General features: G+C 43.3%; 1 protein-coding gene across 2 annotated transcripts in view; it reads left to right on the plus strand.

Moving 5' to 3' along the window:
• Positions 1 to 14,031, plus strand: part of LOC102038192 (probable bifunctional methylenetetrahydrofolate dehydrogenase/cyclohydrolase 2) — a 36,209-nt gene that overhangs the window by 15,520 nt on the left and 6,658 nt on the right. Inside the window, exons 7-8 of one of the 2 annotated variants that reach the window (XM_031063840.1) lie at positions 650 to 775; positions 8,138 to 9,747. The exons of the other annotated variant lie outside the window; for it this stretch is intronic. Coding sequence (XP_030919700.1) covers positions 650 to 775; positions 8,138 to 8,250 — 239 coding nt within the window. The 3' untranslated portion in view covers positions 8,251 to 9,747. Of the gene's footprint in view, positions 1 to 649; positions 776 to 8,137; positions 9,748 to 14,031 lie in introns of those variants that run through there. 2 annotated transcript variants of the gene reach the window in all.

Consider the following 14,031-nt stretch of genomic DNA (forward strand, 5'->3'; position numbering starts at 1 on the left):
AGTCATAGGGCCATGGATACATTTCATTAGTTAGACTTTGAAGTGACCTTATAGGTTTTCTGGGTCCTGACTGAAGCACATATTCGTGATGAGTATCAAGAAGCTTCACATTTAAATGTGATGGAGAAATATGGTGCATATGAAAAAAGATGAGGTGGTTTGTTGTGGCTGTTTCAGCTGGAATTTTTTAATAGCAAAATACTCCTACTCCAGGACCCCACACAGAGATGAAGAAGCCCATGAAGTGTGCAGTGCCCAGGCTGGGCCTCCCAGGTCAAGTGCAGAAGTCTCCCAAATTGCTGTAAAGAGCAAGAAATGGTCTGTTGTCCCTGTGGAAGATCAGTATTGTCTGCTGGGATTACTGTAACAGTTCAAATTGCCTACTGGTTGAGTGTGTTTCTTGGCCCAAAACCAATCCCATGGCACAACTTTTTGTGGGATGTTTTTGTGGGGTTTTTTTCCTCTTTTCTCTAGTACTCGTTACAAACAGTGTGCAATTGAGAAATAGTTGTGTTCAGTGTGGTGTGTATCAAGAAATATTCAGTGTTGTAGATTTCTATTTTGTGCATGCACACTCCTTGATATCATTCAAAAGTGATAACCTCAGATTGCCTGGCCAGGGTAGTGAAATATGTGTTTATGATTCCAGGTATCCCAAAGTTGATTACAGCTGATATGGTCAAAGAAGGTGCAGCTGTGATTGACGTAGGCATCAACCATATCCACGATCCTATTACAGGAAAAATCAAATTAGTTGGGGATGTGGACTTTGAAGGTTAGTGAAACACTCTTTATACAGATCCATTGGATAAATACATTGAAGTTCAAAGCATTCACTCATGGTAAGTTTTTGGACTAGGCAATGTTCAAATGAGACTATGTTTTCAGGAATTTTTTATAATGTATTTACTTAAATAAGAACACAAATCTATCTGCTTTTAAGAAATTGTTTGTTAGTTAGGAGACAAAGTGTCACTTTTAATTACAGGCACCAGCAACCCCTAAGAGACACAGATGAGCTCTTTGGCAGTGTTGTAGAAGGTGCTTGTGTCCAGTTCCTTTAATCTTTTGCGTTTGTGAAATGTTTTAAAAGTAATCAATGAAAACAATTTCAGCTCTTTCTCAAGCATAGGGTCTCCTGCTGTTCATAGCAACTATTATTAAACCACGTCTTCTCAAAGCCTCCTTTTGTTCTCATGCTCTACACTTGTCTGTGAAAATGATAACTTGGCTTTAGAAATATGCTTTATGCTAAAGTTTAATGTGGGCTCGTCTAAAGTGCTTAACATCTTGGTCCAGGCAAGCCTAACAGATAAAAATTGTTGTTACATATTGATCTTTTTATGTTTAACTTGTTGCAGAGCAAGTTCACAATGTAACTTGATTAAATATCTCTGCTCTGGAGGAGCTCCAGACTGGAATAGCCGGATTGTTGCACTTATGGGCAGAGTTGAGTGTGGGAAGCTTAGACAGCATTTACCCACATTATTAATGATTCTCAACAGTTCCTTGTTTTGATAAGTATGAAAATCACCCACAGGTTTTTTTTTTCCACAGTTATTAACAACTTGGCTGGCATAATGTTTGAAAGCTTAATTATATTCAGAGTGGTTTTAGCCAGCTGTGTGTATTTCTAATTACATCACTCCCTTAGTTCCCTGCTGCTTTTATTCATCATGCATGTTACCTGTCTGTTAAAGTCTGTGAAATTACCTGCATGAGTATAGCTGAGCGACTGTCTTGGAATGTGTTTGGAAATGTGTAACTGGATGTGTGCAACAGAGCTCCAGGAAAAGAAATCTTTTGGAGGATAGCTTGAAAAAAAATTTTTTCCCCTTATCCTGCCTGGATTTGTGGAATCACAAAGAAAAGGTTCTATTTTCTGTTTTCAGAGCTGAACTAAAGTACAGAGAATTTCCAGGTGTTTGGTTAGCTTTAGCAGGTAGGGGAGTACAAAAGCTGTAACTTTGGGAACGTTTCACGTGAACCTGCATCCTTCTCGTTTATTTCTCTTCAAACACGGGACCTTGTGCCTGCAATAAAGGTGTAGATTCAGTGGCAAGGCCGTGATTCAGAGTTTCAGCAATGCGCTGTATCTGTCTCATCATGTCTGCTGTGGGTTGTTCTCGAGATTTCACCTGCGGGGAGGGAAGATCCGAAAAAGAGGGAGGAACTTCAGCTTGGATTATGCCACTGCAGTTAAAAGTAGCATTTCTCTGTGCATTGCCAAAGGGAAGCTGTTGTTGGTTCATTGGTATCGGTGAAAGTTTCACTGAATCTTTAACAACAACAAAAAACATCCCAGTGTATACAGTTCTGATACAGTTCTGAAGACTAGCAAATAAACCACCCTTGGCAAGTACTTGATCTGGCAGTTAGGAAATGGAACAAGCCAGTAAGTTTGTGTAGCAAATAATTTTATCCTTTTCCCCTGTTTGATCACTTGACTGAATCTCTGTTTAAGCCTGAGTGAAAATGGTTTTGCAGGTTGAGGCCAGGCACATAAAATGGCTGGCTTGACATGTGGCACCTGTGTAACATCACATAGCCCGCCAGTATCTATTGTATCTTCATCCACTTCTTTAGGAGAAAAAAAAACAGCAGTGGAGAGAGAGAAAGGTTTAAGTGGGCAATCAGAGTTCAAATTTCATTTACAAAAAATAGATGGAAATGTCTTCCTTCCCCAGGTCATCTGGCTGAAATGTTCCTGTAGTGGAAATTAATTTTATTAGGTGGGTGGAAGGTGTTTTGATTCAGTTGCTTATCTTGCCAGTACTTGGATCCCATTTTCTAATCTCTGCAAGGTAGGTGAGTGAGTTGAAGTTATTTTTATCTCTTTAACAACAAAAGGATGTATTTAACTTCTTTTTTCTGTCTTTCATTGTTAAATTCAGTGTACACATTTGTGAAATTAATGGAATGTCTTTAGTAAACAGTATTTGTGATTTCCCATTTCCCCACATGTCCTCTTTTTGACACTCCAAACTACGTGCACATCAAAAGCCAGTAGTTGTTTGGTCCAGAATAGTTTATTGTGCAGTTCCCAGGTATCTAAAAGAGCAAGACAGGAGAACACTGTGCATGTGGATGTCAGCTGCAAAGCACTGAGATATCCAGCCTGATGCTGCAGGGATAAATGGAACTGCATGTGCTACTCTCCATGTAAAACCACCACAGCACTTGGAGAATCCCTGCTTATGTTAATTCTGTGCTCTGGGGAGTGGCTGTCCTGCCTTCTGGAGGCATCAGGAAGGAAGAGTGAAGTGCCAGGAACGAGGAGAAGCAGTGGCATCCCTGTGTGATCCCCAGCACCATTTTAGCTGTTTTTGGGCAGCAAGTTTCAGTGATAGAAAGGGAGATCTGTTTCTCTGAGCAGCCTAGTGCATGTGTGGGTGCACTTGGCCCCGTTTTATACGCTTTTGTTGCCACAACTATAATGCCAAGGGAGGAGGACGAGGGCTACAAGGATGAGGAACATGAAATAAAGCAACAACTTACCCAGAAGATTTAGCTGAAACAGCTCTTTTGGGTGGAGCATCATTTCCAGGAGTAACTGGTAGAGCAGGCTAGTAACATGCCACAGTAGTGGTTCACCTTTGCAAGTGGAACTAGACATACCAATGAAACCGAAGTTGCTTGTATTTCTTTACAATTCCTTCCAGATTTTTGGCAAACAGCAGTGCTGATTGTTCGGTCTTGATTAGATGCCTATGTAGAAAAGGTATCCTTTGTGTGAGATCTTTGTTAGGTCATATAGTTGTGATATGAGTGGAGGGCTTTACACATGAGAACTGTTCTTTCTGACTGGACAGTGTGAAAGAGATTGTGGAGAATTGGTGCCACCATGAGCAGGGAGGGATTGCCAGCGCTGAAGAGCAGAAGAGAGAGCTCCAACAAGTGATTGATGTGGTCTGAGGTGATGGGTCTATATTGAGCATTTTCTCTGAATGGAATTACCCACCACAGTCTTCAAATCCAATTAAGTAGTGGAAGTGGTGGTCCTTCAGGTGTGCCTTGGCAGCAGTGTGCAGGAAGCCTGGCCTCTGTGACAGCCACTGCATCTGACGGTGTTTGCTGCCTCTCCGTGTTCATTGTGGTACCTGCCTGGCTATAGGCTGCTCCTCACTCCTTGAATCTTTTCCAAACTAGCTCCCTGTGCAGCTTTCCCAAACAGTGGTCACGGAAACAGAATGTGCATGTTCCATGTGCTTTTGCTATAACTTTAGTTAGTTTCTTTCTCAGTTGATTTCAAAGATCTGGCATTTATTTTGCCATGGAGAAGAGCCCAGTCTGTGCGATCACATCACCATATTGCTGCCCTGCAGACCTTAGGGGAACCATTGCCTGTTGTGCTCCATGACTGCAAGGAATGAATCAGAAGGTTGGTGTTAGGCTGTGACAGAAGCCAGAAGGCTGCTGGCTAACTGGGGTCAGTGAACTGCTGCATGGCCTGTCAAGGTTCTCCTGCACAGAAGAGGGTCTTGTTCAGCAGTGTCACTGATACACACTGTTGGAATTAGAGCACTGCACCAGAATTCCTTAGTTTTCCTTTATATTGCAGTTAAAATAACTACAATAAGAGAAACAAGGATGAGAAAAAGAAGGAACTCTGAGAAATGGGGTAGATGCTTGCTGGTTGGTATCCCACAGTGTGTAGTGAGAAGAATCCCAGAATGTGTGGAGCAGAACATGGGATATCTAATGTGGCTGCTGAGCACATGATTTCACACTTGGGCAGTGCTGCAGGGATGCAGGGATCTGGTGTAGCTTTACAGGGACTTGTAAAGCTGTGTGGAAACAGTGCTTAGGCAGGAATTACTCTGCATCACTTAATGCAGATGCACAGGACCCAGAACTGCCTTCAGGTTGAGACTTGCCATTGGTTTGTGTGATTAACCCTATTTAGGTGTCTGATGTCCTCAGCTTTAAAGGAACCTAGGAATGAAGGGCTGTCTCCAAAGCAGTGGATCCTGTTTTTCAAGGAAACAATCTACATTTCATTTCTTCTGAAGAATCAAAGGAAGATTTCAAGGTTCTACAGAAGCTGCAAAATAGCAGCTCCTCCCCCATAGGTATCTGATTGGCATTTTCCAGATTGTCAGGGGAAGGCCTGGGAGACCGGGGCCCATCTGAAGAAAGCAGAAGAAAAGCTGTGGACAAAGTTAATTCATTCCTGAGAAGCAGAAGCAGGACCTGATGGTACTGACAGCACACCAGCTCACCTGCCTACATGAGATCAGTCACACATTTACATGATGTCTGAGAACTGTGCTTGGGCCTATTTCACTTGACCAGGAAAGTTTATTGATGTTTTTGAGGCCAAGCTATCTTCCCCCTCTGGTTGCTGGCATTCATCTTGGAAAATTGCGCTCACCATATCTGTATTTACTCTTACCAATGGAAACTTATCAGATGGCAATTTCCCCAGCACAGATGCCTGTTGTATGTTCAAAAATCTGGATCAGCTTTTGTGCATAAGCTATCTGGGTGGTTTTATGCTAACTGACAAGAAATTTGGCTTCTGCCATGCCTCTCCACAGGGATTTCCATAATGGTATAATATGGGCAGAGGAATTCCCCAACGACTTGGGAAAACAGTGCACTGTGTGTTTCCTGCTGGGTAGGGTTACTAACACCACAGGCAATGCATGCTGTACCTGACAGTGACCTGACAGGCATTGAAAGCCTTTCTTGAAGAAAGACAAGGTCTGGTTGTGGGTTGTCCTCTTTGTAGGTGAGGTAGGAGTAGTTTGAATAACACCGCAAAAAGAGGTAGGTAATATTGCCATGAAAAACATCATATTTCAGTTTAAAGTGCTTACAGTAATTTCTGTGTGAATGGCTGTGTTTTCTTCAGATGTGGGTACATTTCAATAATTGACATTAATCTGAAAATTCATAGTAACTGTATTAACTCTAAGCACCATTCTAAAATGGTAGGTACTTCAAAATAGTATGACTATTAAAAAGGTTAATTGATTATGTTTGAGAATATTGGAAAGTAACTGTCATATGACATCTTAATTAAATTTGTTGAATTTTACATCTGAAGAAAAACCACATTGTAGCCTGATTTCCTTTCCATATATTTTAAGAGTATATCAGGTGGTGCCAGTCAGCAAGGTAATTAAAACCCTCCTGGTTGCATTTACCAGCTCTCCTCAATGAGAGTTGATCTTCTGTTCTTTAGTTCAGTGAGATATTTGCTGTTAACTTTGCAAATGCTCTCATGAGTTCCCTGCCATGGGGGAGGTTCAGACAGCATTTTATTAATTTCATCTATGTCTGCCTCCTCAAATCTAGTGAATATAGTTTCCCAAGACCCCCAGTGTCCAATTTTTCAAATTCTTTTGTAATATTTCTTTTTGAGACCTTATTCCTGACAGTTAAGCACCACATAGATTCCAGAGATTCAAGATAAATACACTAAAACCAGTAGCAAGTGATCTTTTTTGTTCCAAAGCAGGTGCCTAGTTTTCAGTCTCTTAATCTCTTCTGATAGGCAGGCAGAGTCTGCTCTGTAGGGCCTTCAGTGAAATTGAATGTGTTTCTGTCAGTTATGCTTGCTTAGGTGTCTCCTGTGTGTGTGTCTTTGAAAAAGCAGAGCTTCTGTAAGTGGGGAATGATTTACCAAGAACTTGTTACTAAGCAAGCCAAAAAAAGCCCCAAACTAACAAACAAAAAAACCTCTCATGGTGGTGCCCTAAAAAACCCCTGACTCTCAGTATTAACAAGGTGAGTTCCTACAAAGTTGAGTGGAATTCCTTTGCCAACAGCCTGTAATTCTGATCAATGACATTTTGCACAGTAGATAAGAAGATCAAGCCAGGATTTATTGCTGGTGTTATATGAATTCCTCATACAAACAGGTTAACTTAAATGCACTCAAAGTGTACACTGAATTTGAATAGTCTAACATGGCTAATGGTTGGAGCTACTTCAGTAAGATTTTCCTTTGTGATACTTTGCAAAGAACCTGCCCCTTCGCATCCTGGTTTAACCTAGGCACCCTAGTAAAACTGATGTTAAAAAAATAAGAAGTCTTCTAGAGGAACTGAGTGTTTATGGCTGAAATTGCAATGGGAATTCTGCTGCTAGAATTGTTTTTTTTTCTTGAAGAAAACACTTGTCCTTGTCTATAGTGTGAATCAGAAAAACAAATCAAACAGACAATTGTGTACTCTCTCCCTCTCCAGTTTTAAGTTTCTTTCTATGATCTCAGGGTGTCTTTATAGTTTGTGGTGTAGAAGAATAGATTATGGGACAGAGAGGGAGTGGGGCTGTGGCTGAGCCTCATCCCTAATGGGGTGCAGCTCTGTAAAACAGGTGAACATGATTAAAGGAAAATGAGCAGGGAATGCTGAGGTGCATTGACCAATCACAAAGGAGTAAAAGGCCACACAGGTGTTGTGCATGTGAGAAGCAGGGTAGAAAACGTTGTACTGGGGAGTTTAAAGATGCTGATGCTTGAAACCGTTCATGGTGTCAGTTGTGTGTCCTCTGTCACGTAGGGGACAGAGACTGACTAGGTGACTTGGCTGCTGCTGGTGCTCTGCTGTGGATGGCAGTAGTTCCAGCAACCTCCTGCTCTGTGTGCTGTTCCTCAGGAACACAGAGTTGGGGGGGAGTCACCTCCTTACCTACAGAATGGCATCCCCAGTTTCCATAGCTCTCCTAGATATTGGAGATGCAGTGTCCCAGCTGACAGATGGGGGTGATGCACATCCATGCTGCTCTCCTGGGCTCATCCTGACCTCCTGTCACACAGATGTTCCTGGGACAGCTGGTCAGCTGTGTCACGTGGGCAGAAATTGCCCCTTACCAAAAGCATTCCTTGGGATTAACCTTTCATCTGTCTGAGCACAGGCTGTGTGAGTGCCTGTGCTGCCATGGGGAGAGGGCAAGGTGCTGCAGGTAGATCAGCTGGAACAGGTTGTGCAGCCCTGGCCCAGAACTAGCCCTGGGTGATACATTCACATTAGGAGAAAAGCCTCGCAGCCCCAATGCTGGCCACGTGCCATCCCTGCCCTGGCTGGTCCCTTCCCTGCAGTACCTGCCAGTCGCAGCTCTTCCTTCATATGTGGGAAAAAAGGTTTGGAAACATTCCTAGTCAATGCCTTTTTCTCTTTTCTCTTAGAAGTGAAGAAGAAGGCTGCCTTTATCACTCCGGTGCCGGGAGGGGTAGGACCTATGACTGTTGCAATGCTTCTGAAGAACACACTCCTGGTCGCTAAAAAGCTCATTTACTAGAGCAAGTGGGTTACCTTGGAAGAAGAATCCGGGTTGTTCTATTTATTGATACACAAAACACTTATTTTTTGCTATAAATATATTTATTTCTACCTTGTATTTATTTTTTCATGTCAGGTATGTTAAATCTGATGGTTTATAAAATGTTCAGATACTTTGTCTTTCCTCCTGCTGACTTATTGTGAGCAAAATCGACTTGGAGAATGCAGCCTACATAGGTATGTTGGTGGTGGTGGCCAATTACGTGTTTGAGAATGAAACATAAATTACAACTTCACCTATGTATTGGGGCAGTTATCAAGGTCTTGTAAACACTTGCGACCTGTTCAAACAATATAAAAACTAAGACATGCTAAATATCTTTCAAATACATGGTTTGGGTTCTGAGGTCACTAAGCACCCTGGGTGTAGTTCAGGGTCTTTAAATACTTTTGTTGAACAAGTAGAGCCAGCAGTGGCCAGGCAGTAATGTTGACATGAATGCAAGTGTTCAGTAAATGTTTTAAAAGAGCCAAATAAGCTTGAATGCTGGTGAAATTCTGACTTGAAACATCTGCAAGAGGTAAGCGTGAATAAGTAGCTAGAAGTGAGACTGGAATTATTTTTTTTCCATGTCTGGGCAAATTGCTTTGGTGCTTAATACTGCCATCTCACAAAAACCCCTCAAACCTGGCCAGTTGATTGGGCTGAATTTGATTGAAATTGAATGGAATGGAATGAAATTGATTGGAATTGAATGGAACATAGTTAAAACTACTCTACATGTACAACATATATAGTGCAGCAGGAGATCAAGAGGAGGAGAAAACCAAAGGTTTATCCCTCATGAAATATTTGTGTTAGAACTTTAAGCCATTTAATTATTCTCTTATTTTTCAAAACTGCATAAAGAGGGCTTTTTTTAATCCACATTGTAAGCCTTGCATTCAATGGCCACAATGTTTTGCTGGTTAGAGAAGAGCACACGGGATAAGATCAGTGTGCTTCTATTCCTGAAGTTGTTTCCTGGATGGATCTAGAACAGTTACTGCTGAGATGCCAGTTCAGCTGAGTGTGTGCACGCGGTGACATTCCCACTGGTAGACAGTTAGGGCTTCTACATGTTTTTATCTGCACCGGGATTACTGATTTATTTTCATCAGGCACCATAGGTGTTTGCTATTGGGCTATAGTTAACTTGGAAGGGGAAGGAAAAAGACTGTCATTAAGTTCCCTTGCTGTTAAAGGGGAAAATGCCTTTACTGTGATAAAGAAGTCAAGGTGGAGCATCATTTCCATGCTGACTGTTCTTTTGATGGATTTTGAGTTTGCTCTAGCATGGTGTTTGCAGAAGTTTGACAGGATTATTACTAAATATACAGTGCCAATGGTGCAGATGCTTGTCTTTTTAAATGTAGGTGGTAATATAAGTGGTAGGAGGATGAAGGCATCTATGGAGACTGTATTTGGACTCATCAACCCATGACTGAAAGATGGAATAAAACTTGTTTGCTGTTACCATGGTCTTGCTGGAGGGTGTTGATGTGGTTTGGGGCATGGTTGTGTTCTTCCTTTGTTTATTGTGTGTTCAGTCATTGCTGTGTCCATCTGTTTGCACTGCTGTTTGTTTTCTTTGGTTTAACTGTGATCATCTCTGTGATTTTTGGCACAATAGCCATTTAAGGCACTGTGCTTGTGTTTCTTGAGTGAGCCTGCCTGTGTCATGCCCTCCAAGCAGGTCACTGTGCATGGCAAGCCTTTCCCTTGATCCTGTGGGATCTGGGTTAGCATTACAGCACAGCCTGTGGGGCCCGGGCTTGGCTCCACTACATGCTGTCTGCAGAGCTGCTGGAGGCTTCCATGGGAGTTCTAGATGTTCTCCCAGCTCTCTGCTGGGAGAACATTCAGAAGGAGCATCCAGAGGGAAGAGCCCACTAGACAACCCAGAAAGCAGGCTGGTGTGCCTGACCTGGTCAAGGTTTGTCCAAGGACAAATGCCCTGTGGCAGACAGAGCATGGCCTTGCCCACTGTAGCCTTGTCCCAGGCCTACCACACCCGCTGTGCTGCCTCATGACAAAGCCTGCCCTCGGATTCAGGCCTGATTAAACTGCCATTGTGCAGCTGAGTGTTGAAAGCAAGGCTCACCAACCTCATCCCTGCTTGGGACTGATAGCAGAGGTTATCCGGGTAGGCATAAACACTCCTGTCCATCCAGGGAGTGTGCAAGTCGCACTCAATCAGTGTGCAGGCATGCAGTAATTCAGGATAGCAAAGGAAGGGAAAAGCCTCCTGGAATGCAGTCCATGAGCAGGAAAAGGCATAATTAAAATATGCATAACTAGCTGGTGTTTTTCCCTGAGCACGTGAAGTGGTTGGATGTGGTCCTACAGATCACTGAGGAGAATGCCATGGAGAAGGGAGGATGTGAGCTGATTGGAGTTACCAAGGCACTTATTAAAAGGCTTTGGGTTTTAAAATCTAAAAATTGTGAAATGTTTTTGGTGCTTGGAGCTCACAGTTAAGGAAGTGAGAGTTGTTGCTGAGGTGAGCTACGTACCTCTCCTTTGGTCAGTCAGGTTGTTGATGTCTCAGTGTGTTACTGAACCGGGATTGTCCAATTAACTGCTCTAGTCTGGGCACATCAGTACCCTTCAGAGAGACCAGTCCTACTTGTTCCAAGCTGCTTGTGACCAAGGAAGCTGGACAGTGTCTGGAGTTGTGGAGAGTGGTTTAGTATGAGAAGCATGTTCGACAGGTCTGTTCTAGAGACCCTGCAAACACTATGTAACAAGTATGAGTGTTTGCATTTAAGCATAGTCACTTCTTGGAGAGGCAGAGATGGGCTTTTCTGGCAGAAATGAAGGTATCTGCTGCTATCGGAGGCAGCAGTTTACCTGCTCTTTCAGTCTGTGTTTTGTCACTGCTTGTGCCTGGCCAGGTCTGGACTTGTGCCCCGCAGCTCTAACCGGCAATCCCAGGCCTGGCACCGGCCAGTGGGCTGCTTCCTGGGCTGTGCACAGCCAGGCTGAATGGAAAGTGATTACTAGAGCCCTCAGGCTTGCAGGGCCTGGGATCAAAGGCCTCCCGCTGGCAGTCACTGATGAAGAACACCATCCATTATCATTGTGCCTGATCGCTTCCTAATCTCGGCGCTAGCTGTTCCCGCAGTTCCTCTTCTGGAAGGCAGGGACTGAGAGACGTGGGGGGGGCGGGGGGGGGGACCAGGGGAAGAACATTAGCAGAGCAGGGACTGGTCTCTGCGCTTGAACTCCAGCGTAGCATCCTGAGGGTGAATATCCTTCTGGAAGTAAGACAAGACCTGCATTATGAGGACAAAAAAACACCACACTTTCACGTTGTGTTTTGTTTGGCTCACCTTTGTTTGGCTGTTTTTTTGTTCTTCTGCACTGTCAGATTCTGGGTCTTGCTCTAAAACTGCACCTTTATGCCCACAGGTAATAGGAAACCAGGGTTTCAAAAGAAAACCTGATGCCATTGCTAGATAATAGCAGTTTCCTAAATAAATGTGTGGTTGCCCCGGGGGTTAGGTTGTTACCAGATGCACCTTTTCTTGATTGGTGAGAACAGGAGATGACGCTTCCTGGCGTATAAGTGCAGGAGAAAACCCGGGAGCACAGATAAGCACAGCAAGCAAGCCACCTGGAAGGAAGACCTGAGAAGGTGTTAAAGCAGCTGCCTGCCATGGCATTTGGAATGCTAATCTATATTTTGCTGAAAGGTAGGTTTGGAAGAGGCTTTTCTGTGTTGTGAGGGTGCCAGGCTTTGTTAAACAGAAACAAAGCCTTTCTCCTTCTGAGATAGGTGGTGGGGGTGGGAGGCGTGCAGAGATGTAGGAAGCAGAGCTACTTCAGAAGCTACTTCATTTGAAACCTGGATGAAGTTTTAACTGATGGGGTGTAATTTAGACTCTTTGAAAATAAGCTACTTAAGCTGGTAAGTAGGTGTAAGGTTGTATTATGTTGCATGTATCTATGCTGTAAATTGTGCAGGATAATAGAACGGAAAACAGGATGGATTTGTATTTTGGGAAATTTGCAAGCCATCGTTTGTTGTCCCACAATCATAATTATGCTGTGTCAAAAGGAAGTCTGAGGCAAGAGTGTTTTAAATGAATTGTTATTGTATTGCTGCCTTCTCTGGGGTTTGTTTGAAGTGCATCTTGTATGATGTGCTTTCTGGGTGAAATGAACCTTGAATAGATATACTGAGCTTTTCTGTTCCAGTAAGCATCTATTTGCATTACACAGCAATGGGGGCACTGAGTGAAGAGTCAGCTATTACTGCTTCATCCCTCAGCACGGACTTACGGAATAATTGGACAAAAAACAACGCTGAAGGTATTGGTTTTTTGTTCTGTTTGTCCCCTTTAATCTGTCAATTAGGGGAAAAAAAATCCAACCAACAAACCAAAATCTGTGATGCTCCATCCTTTGCACACTGTGGGATTTGTGAGACAAGCTGATTTCTTAATGGAGCCTTTGAAGATTCTCTGGAGTAAGGGCTGCCACCCAGCTGGGATAGGCTCAGCAATGAGCAGCTGGAGGATCATTTAACTCAAGTTCAGTCATGATTTGAAGGATACATTTTAAGACTGATGTCCAATTTCTGTTACTTTCACCTGGTGCTTGGTTTCTCTCTGTCTTCAGCACACACCTCAATGCACAGAAGTGAGAATGATCAGGCACAACTTTGAGCAATGCCTGTCATGAGTTGTTACTCAGTAGTTTGTGTTTGTTGCAGGTTTGCTTTTGGCTGTCTGGGCTTTCACAGCCCTCCTCTGAGTGCTGGCTCTCTCTCTTCTTCCTTTCTCTTTCCTGACTGATCTGTGAACTCAGGCTGTTTTACCTGCCAACCTCTGAGAGCAGAGCTGTGTTTATCCTGCCAGCTGTGTTCTTGATGTTACCTGAGATGCTGGTGATGTCATTGCTTTTGGAGAGCTGTGCCGTCTGGGAGGTCAGTAAAGGAGGAGAGGAATATAACTGCGTTACTTTTTAGTGTCTCTGTTCTTTGAAAGGCGTATAAACCTGCATACAAATAATCTTCTGTCTATTCAAAGTCGTCGCAGGATGTTTTCCAAGCCTTTTTTTGTAGATCCATAAGCTTTTTGTTATTTTCTCATAACAAGTCCAGCTGTTTTATTTTCATTTCTGATCTCATAGTGGCAGAGTGTTATATATACATTCATCCATACACTTACTGTATGTGCGGGTTCCTTACATATATACACATAAAATATGTATACACACACTTGTATGCATGAGAGATCGGTAAGGTGTTGATTTTTGACCGCAGTACTTTGGTTTATCAATGCAGCACTGTGGTCTGGTTTAGTCTATCTGTGACAAGATTGTTGCAGAGCTGCATACAGCAAACAGGAGGGTAATGAAGTGGAAATACCTTGTGGCTTGTGAAGTGCCCTGTCAGTGTTGTTTCTAGAAAGCAGGAGCAGTGGGTCATGTTTCAACAAAGAGGAGGCTTATTTTACAGGGTCACAGCCATGTCTGCAGTAGTCTGTGAACCTTTGTGGCAACTGGAGCTGTGCTAGTCAACTGGGCACCAGCATTTTCCTTTGAGAGAATTCTGCTCAAAGGTAGTAAAGGAGGCCCTGGAGCTGGGACTGAGCCCTTCCCTGCCTCCTCCTTCCCACTGCCTTTCCTCCCTGATGCACCATACTTGTGGACTGAGCTGTCATGGTCTTACTGGTTGACTCCATTTGTTGCCAGTCTGTTAGTTTTGGCAAGCCCAGGCTTCCAAGTACCTGTAACCCTGATTTCATGTCA

This window comes from Geospiza fortis, unplaced genomic scaffold (genome assembly GCF_000277835.1).
Source record: "Geospiza fortis unplaced genomic scaffold, GeoFor_1.0 scaffold1278, whole genome shotgun sequence".
Classification (NCBI taxonomy): Eukaryota; Metazoa; Chordata; class Aves; order Passeriformes; family Thraupidae; genus Geospiza; species Geospiza fortis.